The sequence below is a fragment of the Polypterus senegalus genome, chromosome 12 (assembly GCF_016835505.1).
Source record: "Polypterus senegalus isolate Bchr_013 chromosome 12, ASM1683550v1, whole genome shotgun sequence".
NCBI lineage: Eukaryota > Metazoa > Chordata > Cladistia > Polypteriformes > Polypteridae > Polypterus > Polypterus senegalus.
This window is the reverse complement of record NC_053165.1, coordinates 31,460,625-31,483,937: the sequence shown is the minus strand read 5'-3', so window position 1 is coordinate 31,483,937 and position 23,313 is coordinate 31,460,625. Positions and strand designations below refer to the sequence as shown.

Sequence of the window (23,313 nt, the reverse complement as noted above, 5' to 3'; positions counted from 1 at the left end):
TGCAGCAAGGCAGCCTCGAGAGCAGGTAAGTAAACAGACAATCAGATGGGCAGCCGTGGAGGGGACTAAGAACAGGCGTGTTCGCGGAGGGATCGTTTCGAAAGCTCGAGATGGGGTTCTGCCTCTTAAATAAAAAGTGTGGTCGATCTGGCGGCGCGTCCCCAGCTGGGCTGCCCGAGAATCTCAGACTTGCAATTGCGGTCGGCGATTTCGTTCCATTTGGAACGTAAAAAATGTTATATTTAGTAGGTTAGGAATTAACTGGACGTTTTTCACTCCTAAAAGGCGTTGAGATGCGCCAAATACGGACACAGCGAAAAAAAAGACTAAATGTCGAGATTAAAGTCGACATGTTGACTTTATTCTCGACATTTCCACTTTATTCTCGCCATTTATGTCGAGATTAAAGTCGACATGTTGACTTTATTCTCGACATTTCCACTTTATTCTCGCCATTTACGTCGAGATTAAAGTCGACATTTACACTTTATTCTATTGTTTATATTTTCAGTAGAATGTCGCAAACTAAACTTCATCTTTAAATGAATGTTCAATTTACTAGATTTTCTCAAACCCCTTCATTAATTAATGTAGCACATTAAATGCTTTATATTAAGTGTTCCCCGACCCAGTTGTTAATCTCTATGCGCTTCTTCAACTAACTTCCTCGTGCACTGAGAGGCGCAGACAGCGATCGCCGCACATTGACTTCATGATGTTCCTGCTCTAAGAACATTCAGAATACTAAGAGAAATACTTGATATCTTCTTCACGATGAAATGCACTAAAGCATGTATTAAACATGGGTGGCGGGGGGCATGTATAATGAAGATTTTTTTTTAATTTCTGAAAACTCCATCCCAGCAAGCACCGTGCCCCCACATGCTTTAATAATTTAAAGTTCTGAAAACTCCGAGGTCTAAGTTTATAAATTGTTTTAATTTCACAAAGACGTTTATCTTGTGGTGATTGGTTATGTGCAGAAAGAAAAAGCAAGGATAGAAACTGGAGGTTTAGTACGTCAGATAGAGACAGCACGCATGCAATAAGAAGAACATCCATTTAATCCTGTGTTCGTGTCTCCGACCCACCAAGCCCAATATTTACACAATATTTAAGTTAAACCTGTGCGATACCCATTCATATATCCAGTTTTTGGGACTTTGTACTACACTGAACATACAACTGGGGACCCCTTAATGCAAGGGAGCAGCTCTATAGCCATGCCACCGTGCCCCCCGCCATTCATGTTTAATACATGCTTTAGTGCATTTCATCGTGAAGAAGATATCAAGTATTTCTCTTAGTATTCTGAATGTTCTTAGAGCAGAAACATCATGAAGTCAATGTGCGGCGATCGCTGTCTGCGCCTCTCAGTGCAAGAGGAAGTCAGTTGAAGAAGCGCATAAAGATTAAAAACTGGGTCGGGAACACTTAATATAAAGCATTTAATGTGCTACATTAATTAATGAAGGGGTTTGAGAAAATCTAGTAAATTGAACATTCATTTAAAGATGAAGTTTAGTTTGCGACATTCTACTGACAAAATAAACAATAGAATAAAGTGTAAATGTCGACTTTAATCTCGACATAAATGGCGAGAATAAAGTCAACATGTCGAGACTATTTAGACTTTTTTTTTCTTCGCTGTGTCCGTATTTTTTTTTTCACCGTGGCCCTAATACGCTTCCGTATATTATAGAGCAAGTTTTTAAGTATATTAAGCAATTTCCGATCAAGACAGCACTGGACGCAAGTGAAAAGCCCGATTTTTTAAAACACTTTATTAAGTGGTGTGGTGTCAACTGTAACCATTGATTGACAACAACAACAACATTTATTTATATAGCACATTTTCATACAAACAGTAGCTCAAAGTGCTTTACATATTAAAGAATAGAAAAATGAAAGACACAATTATAAAACAAAATAAATCAACATTAACATTGAATAAGAGTAAGGTTCAATGGCCAGGGGGGACAGAAAAACAAAAACTCCAGACGGCTGGAGAAAAATAAAATCTGTAGGGATTCCAGACCATGAGACCGCCCAGTCCCCTCTGGGCATTCTACCTAATATAAATGAAACAGTCCTCTTTGGATTTAGGATTCTCACTGAAGGGCTTGATGATGATGATGGTCACGTAGACTTCTGCCTTTTAATCCGTCCATCATTGTTGGAGCATCATGAAGCTTTGAGTAGGTGGAGGTGGCGCAGGCCACCACCACAAAGAAACCGGAAAAAGAAACAGAAAAGAGAGTAGGGGTCAGTACCGATTTTAGAGCCACCATGAATAGTTATTTTGAGGAGATTGAACATATAGAGTATCAGGATTAAGTTAAATTTCGATTAAAATGAAGTTATAAAAAGGCCATGTTAAAGTAATGTGTTTTCAGCAGTGTTTTAAAGTGCTCTGCTGTATCAGCCTGGCGAATTCCTATTGGCAGGCTAGTCCAGATTTTAGGTGCATAACAGCAGAAGGCTGCCTCACCACTTCTTTTAAGTTTTGTTCTTGGAATTCTAAGGAGACACTCATTTGAGGATCTGAGGTTACGATTTGGAATATAAGGTGTCAGACATTCCGATATATAAGATGGGGTGAGATTATTTAAAGCTTTATAAACCATAAGCAGAATTTTAAAGTCAATCCTGAATGACACAGGTAACCAGTGTAGTGACATTAAAACTGGAGAAATGTGTTCGGATTTTCTTTTCCTAGTTAGGATTCTAGCAGCTGCATTCTGCACTTGTTGCAAACGATTTATATCTTTTTTGGGTAGTCCTGATAGGAGTGCGTTACAGTAATCTAGTCGACTGAAAACAAACGCATGAACTAATTTCTCAGCATCTTTCAGTGATAAAAGAGGTCTAACTTTACTTATGTTTCTTAAGTGAAAAAATGCTGTCCTAATGATCTGATTAATATGCGATTTAAAATTCAGATTACAGTCAACAATCACCCCTAAGCTTTTTACCTCCGTCTTGACTTTTAATCCTAATGTATCCAGTTTATTTCTAATAGCCTCATTGTATCCATTATTGCCAATCACTAAAATTTCAGTTTTCTTTATTTAACTTGAGAAAATTACTATTCATCCATTCTGAGATACTAGTCAGACATTCTGTTAGTGAATCAATAGAATCAGGGTCATCAGGTGCTATTGATAAGTACAGCTGTGTGTCATCAGCATAGCTATGGTAGCTCACGTTGTGCCCTGAGATAATCTGACCTAACGGAAGCATGTAGATTGAGAATAACAGCGGACCCAGGATAGAGCCTTGTGGAGCACCATATCGGATATCATGTGTCTTCGAGTTGTAATTCCCACAACTAACAAAAAATTTTCTCTCTGTCAGGTAGGATTCAAACCAATTTAAGACTGTGCCAGAGAGGCCCACCCATTGACTAAGGCGATTTCTAAGAATGTTGTGATCAATGGTGTCAAATGCAGCACTCAGATCTAAGAGGATGAGAACAGATAAATGGCCTCTGTCTGCATTTACCCGCAAGTCATTTACTACTTTAACGAGTGCAGTTTCTGTGCTGTGATTTGTTCTAAAGACAAAGACACTTTCAATTCCAGGAGGGCTTCTTTGCGTATGAAATTAATCCTTCGGACTTTGAAAAGGTTCGTGATAGATAGATAGATAGATAGATAGATAGATAGATAGATAGATAGATAGATAGATAGATAGATAGATACTTTATTAATCCCAAGGGGAGGTTCACATAATATGCGGAAAACACAGACATCATTCATGTATAGTAGGCTAGCTAACAGGATACATAAGATAAAAAAAATGAACTATGGCTGTGCAGAAAGAGCGCATTTAAAATTAGGAGCCCAGTAGTATTTCACATCACACCCATTCCGGTTTATTTCTGGACCCTTCGTGCGGATAGAGTTCTTTTCTTAAACAACCACGCTAGCACCTGCATTTTAAAAATGCACCGACCAGGTAATTTCCGCACATGCAGTCACTCTTAAAAATACTTTAATGTCACTTTATGTTTTTTTACTGGGTTGTGTGGTTCCTCGTAGCTCCATTGCTTGACCAAGCACCATTTCATTCTGGGAAGGGTTCTCTGCATACGAAGTTGGTTCTTTGTGCTTTGAAAAACATGAAGGTGGGCTGCCTAGCAGGACACATGGATTCAGAAATAGTGAACTAAGGCTATGTTGTTTTGTGCAGTGAGAATACTTCTCAGATCATGGACCAATGGTATTTCACAAATCTGTCAGCATCTATTCATGGTTATTTACTGCATGGAGCCTGTGACAGACCTAAATTAACAAAAGTTCCTTCTGGAAACTTCATGTGGATGGGTCTTTTGGGACCCCATATCACAATGAAGACCCACTCTGGCACCTTCATTTTTAATAGTGTGGTGTTGTTGTCAGTCAGTCAGTCAGTCATTATCCAACCCGTTATATCCTAATGCAGGTGTTGTGTCCTTTTAAAATTGGGAACCTAGTGGTGTTTCACAAATGTACTAACATCGATTCCTGCCTATTTATGGACCCTGTTTCAGATTTAAATAAATAATGGTTCTTTCTGGAACCCTCATGCAGATATATTTATATATATATATATATATATACAGGTGTGGGCAAAAGTAGATTTACAGTTGTGAGTATGCAAAACACAGAGTTTATTCTTGCATACATTTGTATTAATTTTTGTGACATTCTTTTGATTTAATAAAGTTAATAAAACTATTGTAATAATCATATCCTGCATGTCTTTTTCTATACAAGCAACTGTAAACCTACTTCTGCCCTTCCCAATGTATAAAGAAAGTGCCATGGAAGACATTGAGCATCCTGGCTGGACGAGAAAATTACTTCTTGCTCGGTCAGAAGGATAAACAGTGGTACCTCGGTATACATCCACTTTGGAATAAGTCCAACTTGGTATACGTCCTGTTTGGACGTGAAAAATGTTGCTTGGTATACGACTCGCATACTAGAACACTGCGCGCTACCCTTGTTTACCTCTCTTGAGACAAAGCAACGACTGCCCAAAAGGATCTGGAACGGATTAAGGATGTACAGTATACCGAGGTACCACTGTATAAGGGATGGACTAGCAGAAGCTGGAGGCCAGGGGCAGTTCCATCCACTGTACAATAGGTGGCAGTGGTCCTTTCAAGGTATCTCAGTTTGGAGGGCTGCATGGGAGTTGGAGTCCAGAAGTGCAGCCCTTTCTGGGTCACTGGGTGCCATTAGAGGGCACTGTCAGGGGAGGACCTCCCTGGTTTCCACATGACCCAGAAGTGCTTCCCATAGGATGCAGCAGAGTACCAAAGGCATTCCCAGGTCCTGCTTATAAAGGTGCTCGCCACCTCACCTTGGGGAGTCAGCAGCCAACATTAATCTGGAGTGTGGAAAGAGAGAAAAAGATTCAGATTGTGTTGCGATTGTGTAATTATAGGCTGTGCATGTTGTCTAAGGTATTGTATGTGATAAAAAAATCCTGTATTTGAACTGTGTCTGGGGTTTGGGGGCTCTGTTGCACCCCCTATTGCTTAGTGTATATGTATCTCTCTATTATAAAAAAAAATCCTGGGAGAGAAACACTAGGGAGACGAGACGTGATCTTTACGTGAAGATCATGGAAGACACTTAAAAGACCTGTGAGATGAAAGAGACTGGCCATGGAGCGTCTCGCAGGGATCTTAAACATGAGACTTTGCGCCAAGAGAATTACCCAGGACTGTCTCGCGATGACGTAGAACATGCCATTCTTGCAAGACACGCCCTACTTACAACCAATATCAAATAAGACCACGGACAGCAAAACACTCAGTTGTATGAGTGTAAGGCTTTGAGCACACACAGATCCAAGGCTCTCAGTGCATATAAAACATATAAGGACAATACGTTATAGATGAAACGTCGACGACTAAGTGAAGAAGAAAGAGCAGCACGGAGAAAAGAGACTCAAAAGCGTTGGAGAGAAAAAAAATGCAAAAAAGAAAACAAATTATCTAGGTGCAAATTCAGAAAATAAGGAAAGTAATAAACAGGCCGGAACAAGTGGAATTGAAAAAAAAGCACGTCCAGTTGGGCTCAGAGTTAAAAGACAGTAAAAGACAAATTAGAACTTCATAAAGACGTTCAAAAATGTTGGCGCTATACACATGCAGAGCAGGTTAGAAATTATGAAAGCAGTGGAATTCGAAAGGCTCAAAAAAATGTTGGTGCGATACAAATACCTAACTTGTTCCCAGCTCTTAAAACAATGACAAGTGACAAGCAAAACATGCAACTTACCAGCAGCAGAAAGCCAGCAGATTATCCAACCGCTTCTCCTTGCATGCGTTCAGTCACCCTAAACAACCCCCCTCCCCTCCAACTCCAGCCTTCACAATGCGAGCGGTAGAGAAACAAAGTGGCAAAAGGACAGCTGCTGTACAGGCTTTAAAATGATCGACAGGCAGCGCACCAGCAGCAGAAAGACAGTAGATGATCCGACGGCTTCTCCTTAGCATGCATTCAGCCACACCCCCTTTACAACGCGAGCAGCATTATACGTCCTGCGAGAAAGAGATGTAACCACACCCAAGGCCAGAAATAAAGGACAAATATTGTTTTTACAAAAGTTTTAAAGTAAAAGTGAAAATAATGCATATGTATCAATTCCCAAGAAAATAACAATCTCTTTAAATTGTATATCCGGTAAACCAAATCCAGGGGTGGATGAGCGAAGCGAGCAGGGGGCAGAGCCCCCTAGTATATGTATATATATATATATATATATATATATATATATATATATATATATATATATATATATATATATATATATATATATATATATATATATATATATATATATATATATATATACACGTCACCAAATGTGACGATGCTGGTTCGCTGCATGCACCCATCTTGCTTCCGGGAGCCCTGAACCCGACACAGTCGGTAATGTTACCGATGAGCACAGCAGTGAGGCACAACAAATGGAGCAAGGGGATGGTTGCAAAAGTGCAAAGTGCTTATATTTAAAACCAACAACAAAAAACAGTGTTCAAATAAATAGTGCAGTGTTTCAAAAAAGTCTTCATTAAATAAATAATCCATAAAATTGGTGCAGAGTGGATGTTAAAAATTCCAATAAATAGAAAAACAACAATCCTTTAAAACGAGGTTAAAACAATGCTGGAAGCAGTCTTCTTTACCTGGTGGCTCTCCTGCTTCTCCCGTCTGGGCCCCGCAACAGGAGAATCACCCTCTCGGCAGCTGACCTTACTACTATCAGGTTGCCTTCCGTTCCCTGGCTCTGTATGGCTACCTTACCGGACTGAGACTTGGGTTCTTCAACAGCCAGGTCGCTCTTGCTGAGGCTCACCTTCCCAAGATTCCAGGACTCCTGCTGCTTTGTCGGCCTTACGCGGCCAGCCGTCCTTCATCCCCGGTCACTCCAGCTCCTTGTTTGCTCAGCTGGAGAAACCACTTTCTTCTGCCCCACCAAGTTTCAACTAAACACCCTTGCTAGGGCTCACTGTCCAGCTACCTGCCTGCCTGCCTGCCTGTGAGCACATGCTCACGCTCGCTCGCTCACACCAGTTCTCTCTACATACTGCTTCCTGCTCTCCTGCAACCTCCGGCTCTTTTTCTTTTACCTTTTCTCTCCTTTTTCTTCTTCCTTCTTTCGTCTTTTTCTCCCCTTTTAGCCGCCTCACACTTCTATTTATAAAGAGGATGTGGCAGCTGTAGCAATCAGCAGCCCCAGGAACAATTATGGATGTGGACAGGATTCTCAACTGTGCACTTAGGTGAGAAACGCCCACACCACGAATCCCCCTCGAGCTGCTTTAGCCACTCAACCACCATGCCCCCTCAGCGCGGTTATTTATTTAAAACTGGCGTTTTGACGGGAGCTGTGGACCTGCTATACCACAAGACCCTTTGGATTTATTGGGTGGAGGACAGTTCCTGGCAGTGATTGGCAAGTGGTCCATCCTCTTGGACAACTACCCACAAAACTCATGGGACATAACCAAGGCATTTTATAGTCACAGAGAAAAACAAAGAATAATGCACATAATAAACAAAAGAAACATTAACATAAAAAATTGGCACAAAAATGAAACAAACAAGACAAAAAACACAACTTTGAACCCTAGCCAGGAGAAAAATGCTGGCTGAAAACGTATATATTGTGGCCACCAAGGGGGCCCCAACCTAACATAGACTAATGCCAGGCACAAGTTCAAGCACAATACACATTTTTTATTTGGCCAGCGGAAACTCTTCCCAATTGTTTCCCCCTAAACAGCCCAGTATACAAGCACAGTCAAGTAAACATCACACAGGATTCTTCCTGTCCTTGTGCCTCCAGCACCCCCCTGTTCCACCACCCCACCTTGGCAAGCTTTGTCCCCCACCGCTTGTCTCTGGCTCCCTGCATGAAGGCAGGGGGCTCCCTTTATGCTGCACCTGGGAGTACTCCTGGTGGCTCATTAGTGAAGTCCTGAAGAATTCCCAGGTATGGTGGAAGCCCAACAAAGTAGGGCTCTGCAGCTTGCCCAGAAGCCCCCACAGAACCCAACAGGGCTATGCCAATCTCCAACTCCTATGAGGCTCGGTAGGAAGCTGAGGCACTGCTGCAAACCAAGGGGACTGCCATCTAATGTTCCAAGGGAGGCAGTGCCCTATGCACATCTGCTCCCCCAGTTCTTCCTTTCCTCCCTTTAAGAAAGCACCCTGGCCAGTTAAGGACCCTGACTGTCCTCTGTGTGTGTGAAATTTGATTCAAGCTTCAAGGTTAAATGGCTGTAGAATTGAACATAACCAAATAAGGGTCATATTAATTTCATTTAATGTGAAATTAAATGGGTGGTATGAATGAACTTTGTACAGCGATCATAAAATTATTGTTGGCACAGCACTTGTGACTTACAGCCTGAAAGGGAGAAAGGGATCAGCATAAAATGCCTGTCAGAAGCCAAAACATAAAAGGTCTGCTAGCACTAACGGTAGGATCAGTATTGTCACATGTATACAGAGCACAGTGAAATTTCAACCAACATGCCACAAGTCTGCCACTCTCCAGTACCACCATCAAAAAGAATGCTTTAGGGAGCTCTTTTTCAGGAGACATCTCTTAATTAAATTATACATCTGACTGTTGTGTAAAATAGCCTGTTTTGGCGGCATACTGTAATATGTGCTTGGTTTGTGCATGTACTGTTATCATAAACATCTATAAAATAATAAGTTATTGTTTGCCATTTTGCTGCAGAGTAATTTTGTAATCACAGGTTGCTAGCGAGTGTGTACCGGCAGTCGTGCCATTATGAGGTTGCAAACCGTGATGATATTCAGACTCCCATTATGTCTGGAAGATCATCTGCATTTCTAAAAGCAACACCCTTTCTGTATTTTGCTTTCACATTTGAATCTGTTGATAATACAACCTCACGCTCCTTGACTTAACGCTTCCCTGTTCTTTGGGTGTTCCTCTCAGATCTGTCTTTTTTGGTTTCTGACATGTGCCTGATTTCCTGACCGCGTACTTTCTTCATCCCTTCCTGACACTTCCTGGCACTACAGCATGTCAGCTGTTTCAGTTCTGCCAAAGTAAACTCCCATTAGTGAAGTTTTACTTTGCATCTTCTGGATAAACCAGGGCCAGTTTAAGCCAGTTTAGGCATTCCTTGTGTGATTATGGGTTAGATGAGATGTGAATTGTTGTTGTTGTGCTCTGTTGTTTCAGTCCTGGAAGAACAGTATCAGTAACCAAAGAATCTGAAGTAGATTAGATTTTCATTTCCATCGACACTGACTAAATTTACGTGGTGTCTCCTGGAGACCACATTGTGTGCTTTTGTTTTGATGCCATCTACGGTCAGGTTGTTGCCCTTAAAGTACTTTGGGAGATTGCTATGTTTCTCTTTCTGTGTGTGTACATTACCATTTAAACATTAGATGTTACCCAGGAAACGTTCATGTTTTTGCTAGAAATTGAAATCTTTTACTATCAAGATACCATGAAATTGTTTTAAAAATATAGCCAAGATATGGTTATTTTTTTATAATAGTTGCTACTGCTTGATTTGTAATTTATTATTCACATATGTCTGTGAAGCCAATTTTTCACCATCAAACCTTTTTTTAAATTGCATTAGCTCTGCTGAAAACTGTTATTCTGTACTTGTGTTACAAGGTACTGTCATTCCTAAAGTGCCGTTCTCGGTTCACAAATGGCCAAAATGAATCAGCTTTCTCAAAAAACATGTTAGTCTGTTGTTGCCTTTTTTTCAGAATGGTTGTTTCATGTGACAGACGGGCAAGAAACAAAGATTTCATACAAAGGTGTTTATAATGAAGGCATTGCTCGGTGGCAGCCTTCAACCCCAAAATTTTGACCAATAGTGAATGTAGATAGATAGATATGAAAGGCACTATATGATAGATGGATAGAGTGCCTTCAGAAAGTACTCAGACCCCTTCACTGCACACTTTATTGTGTTGTAGATTTAATTTTAAATGAATACATTTGTCAGTCTACATTTAGTACCCCATTATGACAAAGTGAACAGTTGTTCTCAAAAATGTTTGCAAATTTATTAATTTATAGCTGAAATCTGTAATTTATGTCAGTATTCAGCCCCTTAATTCAGTAGTTTGTAGAAGTCCCCTTGGCACCAGTTACATCTTTGAATCTTTAAAAGTTAGTCTCCACAACCTTTGCACACATGTATTTAGGCAGTCTATCCCTTTTTTCCTTACAAATCCTCTCATGATCCATTAGAATGCATGGCAGATGTATGCAAAGTGCCATCTTCAGTTGTCTTCACAGATGTTGTGTGACGTTTAAGTCTGAGCTTTGGCTCTGCCACATAAAGAAAATCAGAGACTTGTTTTGAAGCCACTTCAGTGTTGACTTGGTTGAATCCTTTGGGCCATTGTTTTGCTGAATGCTGACCTTTTGCCTCAGTCTAAGGTCTTGTGCACTCTGGAGCAAATTTCCTAATTTCCTCTGTATTTGGCTGAATTCATCTTCCCTCAATTCTGTCCAGTTTCCCTGACCTGGTTGCTGAAAAACACCATCAGAGCATGATAGTTCACTGCAAGGGTGGCATTAGTCAGGTGATGAGCAGTGCCTGGTCATAGTGCTTGGAGTTCTACCCAAGGAGTTCAGTTTTTGTCTCATTAGACCAGAACACCTTTTAAATGCCTTTTGGCAAATCCCAAGTAGACTGTCATTTCAACTTGATTGATGGAGTGCTGCTGAGATGGTCGTCCTTCTAACAAGTTCTTCCATCTTACCTGAGTACTACTGATGCTCTGCAAGAGTGGAAATTGTGTTCTTGGTCACCTTCCAGAAAAAGGCCCTTTTGCTTAGTTACTCACTTTGGCTGGACAACCAACTTTTCAAAATTATTGCAGCCAATGTGCTAGAAACTCTCAGAGCTTTAGAAATGGTTTTACACTCTTGCCCTGATCTGTGCCTCATGACGACAAGTTGATTGTGGTGGACTATACAGAGTTTCTTGGACTTCATGGTTTGGTTTTTAACCTAACATGCAGTGTGAAATGTTGGACCTTCTATATACAGGTGTGTACTTTTATAAATGTCCAACCAATGCAGTTTGATGCATTTGTACTCCAGTCAAGTTCTAGAGACATCTCAAGGAGAATTAAAGCAAAACAGGATGCACCTGAGCACAGTTTGAAGTACCACAGCATCTTCTTCTTCTTCTTTTGGCTGCTCCCGTTAGGGGTTGCCACAGCAGATCGTCTTCTTCCATATCTTCCTGTCCTCTGCATTTTTTTCTGTTATACCCATCACCTGCATGTCTTCTCTCACCACATCCATAAACCTTCTCTTAGGCCTTCCTCTTTTCCTCCTCCCTGGCAGCTCTATCCTTAGCATCCTTCTCCCAATATACCCAGCATGTCTCCTCTGCACATGTCCAAACCAATACAATCTCGCCTCTCTGACTTTGTCTACCAATTGTCTAACTTGAGCTGACCCTCTAATGTACTCATTTCTAAATCTGTCCATCCTCGTCACCCCAATGCAAATCTTAGCATCTTTAACTCTGCCACCTCCAGCTCTGTCACCTGCTTTCTGGTCAGTGCCACCATCTCCAACCCATATAATATAGCTGGTCTCACTACCGTCCTGTAGACCCTCCCTTTCACTTTTGCTGATACCTGTCTGTCACAAATTACTCCTGACACTCTTCTCCACCCATTCCACCCTGGCAGCACTCTCTTCTTCACCTCTCTTCCACAATCCCCATTACTCTGTACTGTTGATCCCAAGTACTGTATTTAAACTTGTCCACCTTCACCAACTCCCTGAATCCTCACCATTCCACTGACCTCCCTCTCATTTACACACGTATTCTGTCCTGTTCCTACTGACCTTCATTCCTCCCCCCTCTTGAGCATATCTCCACCTCTCCAGGGTCTCCTCTTTGAAGTGCCACAGCAAAGGTTCTAAATACTTATATAAAGGACAGGTTTCAGTTTTTGATTTTTATAGAATTTGTAAACCTTTTTAAATGCATGTTTTCACTTTGTCATTGTGGGTTGTTGTGTGTAGCATGATGAGCAAAAATAGTAAATTTATACATTTAAAATTAAATTTACAACACGACAATATATGTAGATAGTGAAGGGGTCTGAAAAGTTTCTTGATCCACTGCATTTGTGACTGTCTGTCTGTCTGTTTATCTTTATGTATGTATTGTGAACGATAGGGGGCGCTCTCGCTCCCTTGAACCCCTGTCCACGACTCCAGACACCAGGTAAAAGTCCAAATGTTGACTTTATTTCTCTTCCACAGTGCACAAAGCACACTCTCCTCCACAATACTCATATAATCACCAATACTACACAATAATAAACAAATAACCAATCCTCCAGCTCCCAGACGCGTTGCCACCCTTCCACCCAGCTCAGCTCGTTGTCTGGGAGTTCCCACAGTCCTTTATATCCCTGACCTGGAAGTGTTTCTGCCCAATAGTCCACAAGTCCTTTTCCCTTCCGGGTCAGGGTACATAGTCCCTTTCTTCAACCCGGAAGTCCGTCGCTGTTCCTGTGACGAACCTCCGGTTCACAGGGCACGAAGAAGCCCTCGGTCCTCCCTGCAGCTCCTTCCTGTGGCCCCCACGGCATCCAGCAGGGCTTTGCATAAAAACTCCAATGTCCATGATGCCCTGCTGGTCTTCTGGGGACCTCCACGCTGCAAGGAGGGCTCCACCTGGCGGCTTGGGGTATTGGCCGGGATAAATGGCCGGCCATCCATTACAGTATGTATATATTGTAACACATCAAAGGGGCGTGCCAGCCACTCAACCCGACACAGACAGGCGCTAAAGCAGGGGTGGGTAAACTACGGCCCACGGGCCACATCCGGCCCATTGGTCTTTTTAATCCGGCCCACCGAAGATTGGTACAAAATTGCCCAAATCAAATCATATAATTGTGACTGTATTCATTTGAACTTGTCCTGTAATGCCTGGCGTTCCACCAGGTGGTGCATTAGGCGCAGTGATACATTGACTTGATTTTGCGGAGCCCGGGCTACTCTCTGTTATTACTCTGCTTACTGCTCTGAACCCATCTGCAACAATGAGTGAGCCAAAGAAAAAAGAAAAGTCGACAGTGAGTGCCGAGTGTTTAATAAGGAATGGACAACTAAATGCTTTTTCACTGAAGTCCGGTCAAAGCCAGGATGTCTTATTTGCCAAGAAACTGTTGCGGTTTTAAAGGAATACAACATCAGCCGTCACTTTTCCACCAAGCATGCTAATTATGCTAACAACCAGTCAACGCAAGAACGGACGGCTACCGCTCAGAGGTTGGCTGCTAGTTTGCAGGCTCAGCAAAACACCTTTATCCGACAAACTGCCATCCAAGAATCAAGCACGAAGGCAAGTTATGTGCTGGCGTTCAAGTTAGCAAAGACCAGCAAGCCTTTCTCCGAAGGGGAGTTTCTCAAAGAGTGCATGGTAGGGACAGCAGGTATCTTGTGTCCTGAGAGCAAGAACAAATTTGAAAAAATTAGCTTATCACGCAGGACAGTGACTCGCCGTGTTGAGCCAATTGACGAAGACTTAGCTAGCAAGTTAAACAAAAAAGCGGAGTCATTTACATTATATTCCTTGGCACTGGATGAAAGTAATGACATAAAGGACACTGCTCAGCTTTTAATTTTTATCGGAGGGATTAATGACAATTTTGAGATAACAGATGAGTTTTTGGCCATGGAATCCCTAAAGGGGAAAACACGGGGAGAGGACTTGTATGACAGCGTATGGGGGGTCGTCAATAGGCACAAGCTACCTTGGAGTACACTCGTCAACGTTACCACAGATGGTGAAAAAAATGTTGGGTTGCTCAAAAGAATCCAGGAGAGGGTGAAGGAGGACAACCCTGAACAGGAGGTAATTTTCTTACACTGCCTAATCCACCAGGAAGCACTGTGTAAATCCGTATTGCAGCTTGACTATGTAGTAAAGTCAGTAGAAAAACTTGTGAACTTTATTCAAGCAAAGGGACTTGCTTTACCACTCCGGGGTCCAATGGTTAAGTTTGGGGAATGTATGTCGACGAGTATGGGAGCTCAAACAGGAGATTATCTCATTTTTGGAGCTACTTGAGAAAGCTGACGATTTTCCTGAGCTGAGTGACGCAGATTGGCTTTGTGATTTAGCTTTTGCTGTGGACATACTGACACACATGAATGAGCTGAACATAAAGCTACAAGGGAAAGACCAGTTTTGTGCACGAAATATACACAAACGTCAGAGCCTTCAAAACCAAGCTAGCTTTATTCTCAAAGCAATGTCAAACAACTCATTCGTTCATTTCCCCACACTGGCTACGCTGAAAATACAGGAAATCACTGGACGACCTGCATGGAGAATTCTGCCATCGGTTCTCTGATTATGTAAAAATGTACAAGTCACTTCAGCTGGTGTCTTGTCCCTTGACAAAGGACCCTAAACGGCGCCACAGGAGTTGCAGTTGGAACTGATTGATCTCCAATGTGACACCGTCTCAAAGGAGAAGTTCAACTCTCTGAAACTGGATGAGTTTTATGCTTCATTAAGCACAGCCAAATTTCCTAACATCCAAAAGATGGCACAGAGGAATCTGGTGTTGTTTGGCTCTAGGTATGTGTGTGAACAGACTTTTAATGTGATGAACACCAAGAAAGCATCCCCACAGATGAACACCTCAAATCTGTTCTGAGAATTGCCACAACAAAACTAACACCAGACTTTGATGCACTGGCAAAAAAGGGTGATCAACAACACTGTTCCCACTAAAAGTGAATGTAAATATTAACACTGTAATGCCTTTATGTTTATGTTTGATATGTATGTATCTAGTGCTGACCCGGCCCATCTGTCAATTTTTAAAAGTCAATGTAGCCCCTGAGCCCAAAGGTTTGCCCACCCCTGGTCTAGATTGTTCGAAAAAAAAAAAGGTGTAAATGTTAGATATGACAAATTAAAACCTGAACGATTCAAATTAGGGTCACACAGCGGCTTTGTATCAGGGGTTGTAGCTTTAGTTGGTGCAGTCTTTGCAGATGTAGGTGGTGAAATCTGACCGAGTCCTCTTCTGTTTGGCAGTTTTTTTCTGTCTCCTCCTCCTAAATACTTATTTTAAAATCTTTTGAATTTATAGTGGCATACTGATTGCCTAAGGCAAGATATTGAATCAGTCAAGAAACTGGGACAACTCATATGTTCCAGTGCTCTGGTTGATTGTATAAAACTTGTCCATTTTAAAGTCCCAAGCCTTCATTTCACATTTTATGAGCAAAGACACACTGGCCAGTTTATGTAAGCTTAAACAGTTACATTCTAATAAACAATGACACACTTTTTTAATCTTAGACAGGAATTTTGGGAAATTCCTGTCTATGTCTATATTACATACTCTCCAGAGTTCTGTCTACCCTCAAATGAGACACTCTTGGAAAACCAAAATGAGACACTCTTGGAAAACCACCTGATGAATATTAATGGTGAAATGAGGTCAATTTGTCCTTGCCTGCTATTTCAGTTACAGAACATTTCCCACTTGAGCTCTGAGCCTACAAGTTAAGAGTCCTCATCTATAAAATGATAAAATAAGCTCACACATTAAATATTCTAAGTTATATGTAGCACACAGTAAAGCACAATTTGTAACAGTGTTACAGCCAAGTTCCCTCATTTTTCTTCCACATCACCAGGTTTATTGGCCACCTAAAATTGGTTTTGGTTGGGTGTATGCGTGAATGAATCCTACAATAGACTGATGTCCTGTCCATGGCTTTTTCCTGCCTTGCTGCCAGTTCTATCAGGATAGACTCCAGCCCTCCACAGCTCAAAATGGGATTAAGCTGGTGTGAGATTGTAATGCTATAAAGTTATAGTCAGGGTGGCATGGTGGTGAAGTAGTCAGTGTTGCTGATTTATGGGTCTAGCATCTTGTGTTCAAAACATTATCCTCCTGTGTCTGTGTTTGGTTTCTCCTGATGGCATTGAATTAAAGGAGTTTGATAATGAATGTTTCTGTAAATCTATATTTGTATTCATTGAACCTTCAGCAATGTCACTCAGTTCCCTAAACTAACAATGCTCTGCTTTAAAAAGTCAGGCATCACACTTAATAACGTTCTTGACTTTGTGCCCCAATATATGAAATGAAAGTTATAGACTTCCTATAGGTGACCCATCATCCTCCAGAGTATTCAGACCATTTTTGTTAACATTACATTGTCACCACACAGCATACATCACACTTGTCATCACTTTGCAGTGGAGTCTTAGTAATTGACAGCCAGCAACCGTGGCAAGTGGTATGAGGGAAAATTAAAAAATAAAATCAAGTTGAAAATTATGCAGTAACCACAATGGATAGAAGCTGATTTAATACAATAATTTTGCAGTGGCTTATGGAGTTGTTTGAACACGCACAGTGCAACACTCTGCCATTAGTCTAGTTGAAGCCAAGATCAAATGAACGTGGACGCACCACTGTTGAACAACACCTCATAGTGAGATTTCTTTGGGCAGATCTGAGATATGCAAAATTCGGTTAAGTGATTTGAGATTGGCTAAACTGAGGTTACCTTCATTTGGTGGCTACGGGAGAGTAGCAGTGAAATGAAACTTGCATGGTAAGATCTGCTGTTATAAAACTGAAGCACATCTGTTTATGTCCTTGACAGAGCTCGCCTTCTTTTGTACTCTCACCTATTTGAAACTTGTCCTTTTCGTACCATGCCTAGTAGTGCACAATTTTCAAGTGGACGTCTAGTTGTTTGATAATAGGCATTTTGCATTTACAGTGGTGTTGGGTAAATAAACCAGATAATTATGAAAAATGCAGTAATGAGCAAACACTACTCTTGTCAACCCTCCATGATATTTTTTCCTAAGAATTTTTTTCTCAAAGAAAAAAAGGCCCATGGCACGCCTGCATGGTGTTTATTTGATATGTTCAGTTTCGCTTGAAGGTTTGCAGTATGAAATGGAACCAAACTAACTGGGAATCAAAACAAAGTAGTATAACACCCCCGATTCGGAACAAAGCAAATGGACTGTGAGTGCAAAAACACCTTTAGGTGCCATCCTTATACTTTCTAGTTAGTACATATTTGCATCTGCGGTGGGCTGGCGCCCTGTCTGGGACTTGTTTCCTGCCTTCCTTCCTGGCTCCAGCAAACCCCCGTGACCCTGTAGTTAGGATATAGCAGGTTGGATAATGGATGGACGGATGGACATATTTGCATGGAATTTAGTAAAGTAAAAGTTTACTTGAAATAATTAATAATGTGATTGCTTTTTTCAAGTAGTTACGTTCTTTGAGGAACTACCCCACTCTGATTCTGCTTTTGTTTTTCCCTTGCAGCACTCCATATACTTGTTCCAGACGTTTCTGATATCAGCTCTGCCTTGCTGGACACATCTGATCCTCCACCTATGGGGTTCTCCAGGCGGCAGGTGGTCTTAATCCTAACTGTGATTGTGGTCACCACTTCTGTGTACTACATCAGCATGTCCCCAAGTTGGTCTCCAAAGCCATATACTAAAACTCCTCATGAGATGTCCACTGCAGAAGTTTTAATGCAAGCCAGGATCACCTCAGGAAATTATAATAAATCTAGTCTGCCAATCAAAGTGACCATTTCAGCGGAATTCCGTAAAAACATTCCAGTTAACAATGCCTACTGGAATCAGAGGCTGCACCAAGTGTTTGAGCAGTTAGATAGGGAGGCTGTATTGACCTCCAAACAACTGTCCACTTTTCCCTGTCTGTCGAACTTAAACATTCCCAAGGAAATTTCGGATTTTGACTCATATCCTCTTATATACAAGAACTTCTTACCCACCATAGACTGTCGAGAGTTCCCAATAATCATCAATCAGCCTCAGAAGTGTGCCCCACTGCAAGGTGGTGGGCACACTAACAGAACTTTTCTCCTGGTGGCTATTAAATCTCTTCCTAAACATTTTGAGGAGCGTCAAACTATTCGAGAGACTTGGGGTCGGGAACAGGTGTTTGATGGGGGACTGAGGGTGCACAGTGTCTTCCTGTTAGGCTCTACTGGAGAGAATGACCCTGACCTGCAATTGCTACTGAATTATGAGAGTTCCCTCTTTGGAGACCTTCTACAGTGGGGGTTCCAGGATACCTTTTTCAACCTGACACTGAAGGACAACTTGTTCCTGCTTTGGACAACCATGTTTTGCCCAGATGCTCAATTCATTTTCAAGGGAGATGATGATGTTTTCGCCAACCCCAAACAAATAGTAAGTTATTTAAGGTCACTGGATGCTGAGCAGGCCTCCAAACTGTATGCAGGACAAATTGTCACACAGGCCTCTCCCATTCGTGACCCTAAGAGCAAGTATTATGTACCAAAGACTTTCTATGATGGTCCTTATCCTCCTTACGCTGGTGGAGGTGGCTACCTTTTCTCAGGTGCACTTATTAAGCCCCTCTATCATATATCTCAGGCCCTCCCACTGTATCCCATCGATGATGTGTATACAGGGATGTGTTTTCAGGCACTAGGAGTAACACCATTGCGCCATGAGCAGTTTCAGACTTTCGATATTTGGGAAAAAGACCGTCAAGACCCTTGTGTGCACAGCAAAATCCTGCTAGTCCATCGGCGGTCTCCACAACAGACAAAACAGCTCTGGAATGCCATCCACAGCCATGAGCTGAAGTGCTGATTTCAGGCAAATTGTCTAGCACTTGCAGTCGCTTCCTTGAACCACAGTCTCGTGGGATAAGATGGGAAGCATGTGACTCAAATGGGGAGAGAGAATCTAGTGTCTATGGAGACTCAAGACCATGAGGAATGGAAGAGACCTTTGGCCTCATTTACAAATGTGAATGTAGATATGAGTGAGCGTGTGAATGGAAGCAATTACAAATAAGTCTTATTCAGGATTCCAGCCTAAGCCATTGAATCAGAATGCTTTCCCAATTGTGGGATGATAAAGCATACTTGATAATCAGAGAGGTGCATATATGCTTCTGAGCAACTGACGTGAAGAAAGTCTGCATACTGTATATGATGAATATGAGCCTTCAAAATGACCTGTGAGGCCAGTCACAAGAAAGATGTTGGAGCACAAAGGAATGGACAATCCATAACAGCAGCCCTCAAAATCTTGACTAACAACATGCAAGAGTGGTGGCCTCATTTCATTTTGTCTTTACTATAACATAACATTCATATACCTGCTTGCTCCAAGTTAAGATTACAGAAGGCTGGAGCCTATCCTGGCAGCATCAAGTGCATGGCAGGGTCTAACTCTTGAATGGGACACCAACTCTTCATGGGGACCACTCACGTGTGCCAATTTGTAATTAATTCATTCCCTATTGACTTAACAGGCACATCTTTGAAATGTGAGAATGTTGTTTTATAGGCAGCGCAGGTGTTAGTGGTACAAAACTTAACATATCAAGCATCCCCCTTGTTCAGGCTTGATAAAATATTAAAGTAATCTTTATTAAAGTGAACTTCCACATTATAGATAAACCACAATAAATGTTAACTAGTTTTGTACTAATGGAGTACATTCAAAGAGTTGTCATAATTTTAAGTAGGACAATAGGAAAAATATCTGTCCCATCTATTCTAAAATCATTTATTGTAATTTGGGCAGTGCTGGGTGCAAGGCAGGATTCACTCCGAGTCAGAGTGGCAGTCCACTGTAAGGCTCACTAGTCCACCCATCCACATACACATTCACATGGGGCCAATTTACCTTAAGTGTCAATCCAAATTAAATTATTACTGTACTGCTTTTGCTGCCATATATTATAGGAAATCCTTATCAATCAAGTAACAGCTAAAATATATATTTACACTGAACACAACTTCCAATTCATGGTACCAATAAACCAATTTATGGTACTTATAAACCACATGATAATACAACCAATTATATTTCCTTACCATTATTCAAGGCAAGCACTTATGAGATAATTTATCATTTGGTTAATAACGATAAGTTATACATTGATTTCTTAACTTTCAGTATTACAGACAGCACAAAGTATTAACCTCTACTAGGAACTGTGATGGATTCATTTCATGGATGCCGTTGGGCAAACTGTTATTTTGATTTGAACCTAACCTAATTCAACCCAAATTACGCACAGGCAGTGAGATTGTCTCCAACTGTAAAATACATTTGTAATGTATATTATTGCCGTTACCGTACATGGAAGATGGTTGATTTTGTACTCACTGTTTCCTGTGTGATGAGCTCATCAGATCACAGCTTCAGAGCTTGACATGATTCATCTACAATTTAGCACACGTGACGACGTATGGCTGTGCTTCTTAATTGGGTTGTGGTCATGTATGTGTTGAATCACTACATGATTAATCATCCTAGTTCGCCCAGCTGTGAATTTTGTGAAATTTTGAGGATATGCCACCCTTGTAATGCCAACACTATTAGTTTATGTTCATGGACATTTCTGAGGCAGATTTTGTGAGATTGCAACTGACCACCAGCAGTTCACTACAGTGCAAATCTTCAAACTGAGATACTTGATGGTGCAAATCCTCTACAATTTACTTGGTGATGAGGATGGGATGTAATGGTGGTGTGGTGCCAGAAAGGTGGAGGCTGAGAGAAAGAGCGCACAGCTGACATCCGCAGGAATTGCTCCGCTCACAGTGTTCAATGCAGCCAACGCAAAGAGTTCTTCTATTAGCTCACACTGTAAGGAGACCACTTCTGATTCACAGTTGACCATTGTCAGTTCACCACAGTACAAATCTCTGAATTGGGATGTTTTTGTGGTGTGAGTCCACAGCAGTTCAGCCCTCTTTTTAGTGTGTTAATTATTGCAGTAGCATATGATATGAGACAAGCAGTGCTGCAAAACAGAGAGCTTTCATTTCTATATTTTTGAAAATATAATAAATTTTCCCCACAGCACCACCACCCCTCACATAACCAATGGTATGGAACAATCAACTAAGATGACTAACAAGGGAATAAATGTACAAGAAATAGGAAGACAGACAAGTTTGTATGATGAAAGCACAGTAGCACTAGTTTGAAAAATTGAAATTAAAATTACAGGAATAAGGGTGTGATGATTTTCAGGGTGTTGAATCCATAGAGTGGAGGTTTATATAGTTGCGTGACAGTGTTAGAACATTAGAACAATCTCAACGAGGCCAGGCCATTCGTCCTAACAAAGTTCACCAGTCCCATCCACTTAATTCTTCTAACAAAACATCTAGTTGTAAAGCCCACTAAAGTCCTACTCTCTACCACACTACTTGGTCACTTACTCCAGGTGTCAGTGGTTCTCTGGGTGAAGAAAAACTTCCTAATGTTTGTGTGAAATTTAAGAAATTTCCAACTATACCCTCGTGTTCTTGATGAACTCATTTTAAAATAACAGTCTTGATCCACTGTACAGATTCCCTTCATAATTTTAAACACTTCAATCATGTCTCCTCTTAATATTCTTTTGCTTGAACTGAAAAGACTCAGCTCTTTAAATTTTTCCATGTAGCCCTGGAGTCAGCCTAGTCGCTTGTCTCTGGACTTTTTCTAGCGCTGCTGTGTCTTTTTGGTAGCCTTTTTGTAGTGTTGTATCCCAAGTTCAGTTTTAGTGGCTGTTGTGAACTGGAGAGCCAAGCACTAAAGATTTTGAAGTTCCTAACACTTCAAGTCATGCCCACTAGAGGGGGATATCACCATCAAACTCCAGCTAGTAAGAAGGGCACACCCACCAAATCTTTTTCTAATCACACTGAAGCTCCCTGGAGCAGAAAGGCAAAATGGAATTGCCTGTAACAAACGCCAGACAAAGTCACAGTACAGAATTCAAACAGAGAAGCTGATAAAACAGCAAGAGGATCAAAATTCCAAAATATACAAAAAGCACAAGAACAGCAAAACACAAAAGACCAACTCAACCTTTTGACATTTTGTGTCCTTAGAGTTCTCAGTTGTCCTACAAACACACAAGTTTCTCACTATCAGTAGACTGAAACATCTCGAATGCCTTTAAAATAGTGTTACAATGAAAAAAATCACCCTAACTGAGACATGTAATAATGGCAAACAAACGATGAGACACAGACCTATTGTTCTTGGCCACTGTCATGTCTCAGGATAGAGGGTGAACCCTGGCTATCCCCCCATATAAAATACACATAAAGTATTCCTTTTAAAGAATAATTTAGTTACCTGGGTCAATTTCTTTATTCAGTTTATTGAATTGTTAAATGAAAACTGGGTTATGCTCAACAATTTGCAAACTCATTTAGGAGAATGTATTTTTATTGACATAAAACATTATTTAAAAAAAAAATGTAATATAAGACAATGTAAATAAACTGAAATAGACAAATTGTTTTTGTGACTGCTTTATTCCTTATCCAGTGCCAGGAGCCAATCCTTTCAGAAACCATCATGTCCTCACACCACAACTATCAAGACTTTGTTTCTCTCTGCTTCGCTGAAGCTTACACTAAGCATCTGCACTGGCAGGGATAAACCACTGGAATCCATCCCCATGTTTTAAGTATTTAATTATCAATAGGTTTATCTTTTTATAATATGTGAAAAATATGCACGAATAGAAACCAACACATTAACATTTTTAATGATATGGCACTGTTGGCATTATGGTAACAATCCTCTTCTTGGCTCCCAATATGGTACTGATTTTCTTATTTGGATTTTCAGATTAAAAAGTTTTAAGAACCGTGGTATACGCTGTTGTAACTTCGTCCAATTTGTGCCACCCTTGTGGCACATTAGTTAAGTAAATTTAATTT

At 41.0% G+C, this 23,313-nt stretch overlaps 1 protein-coding gene across 1 annotated transcript; it reads left to right on the top strand.

Annotated features, from left to right (window-relative positions):
- LOC120540698 (N-acetyllactosaminide beta-1,3-N-acetylglucosaminyltransferase 2-like) lies at window positions 1-21,845 on the top strand. Its single transcript, XM_039771681.1, has 2 exons — window positions 1-25; window positions 17,886-21,845. Exon 2 carries the CDS (start codon window positions 17,957-17,959, stop codon window positions 19,214-19,216), a length of 1,260 nt encoding a protein of 419 aa, XP_039627615.1. The 5' UTR covers window positions 1-25; window positions 17,886-17,956; the 3' UTR covers window positions 19,217-21,845.
- Window positions 21,846-23,313: the final 1,468 nt, after the last annotated feature.

What these genes read in the sequence shown, in the direction of transcription:
- LOC120540698 (XM_039771681.1), top strand. Translation starts at nt 17,957, where the DNA reads ATGGGGTTCTCCAGGCGGCAGGTGGTCTTAATCCTAACTGTGATTGTG.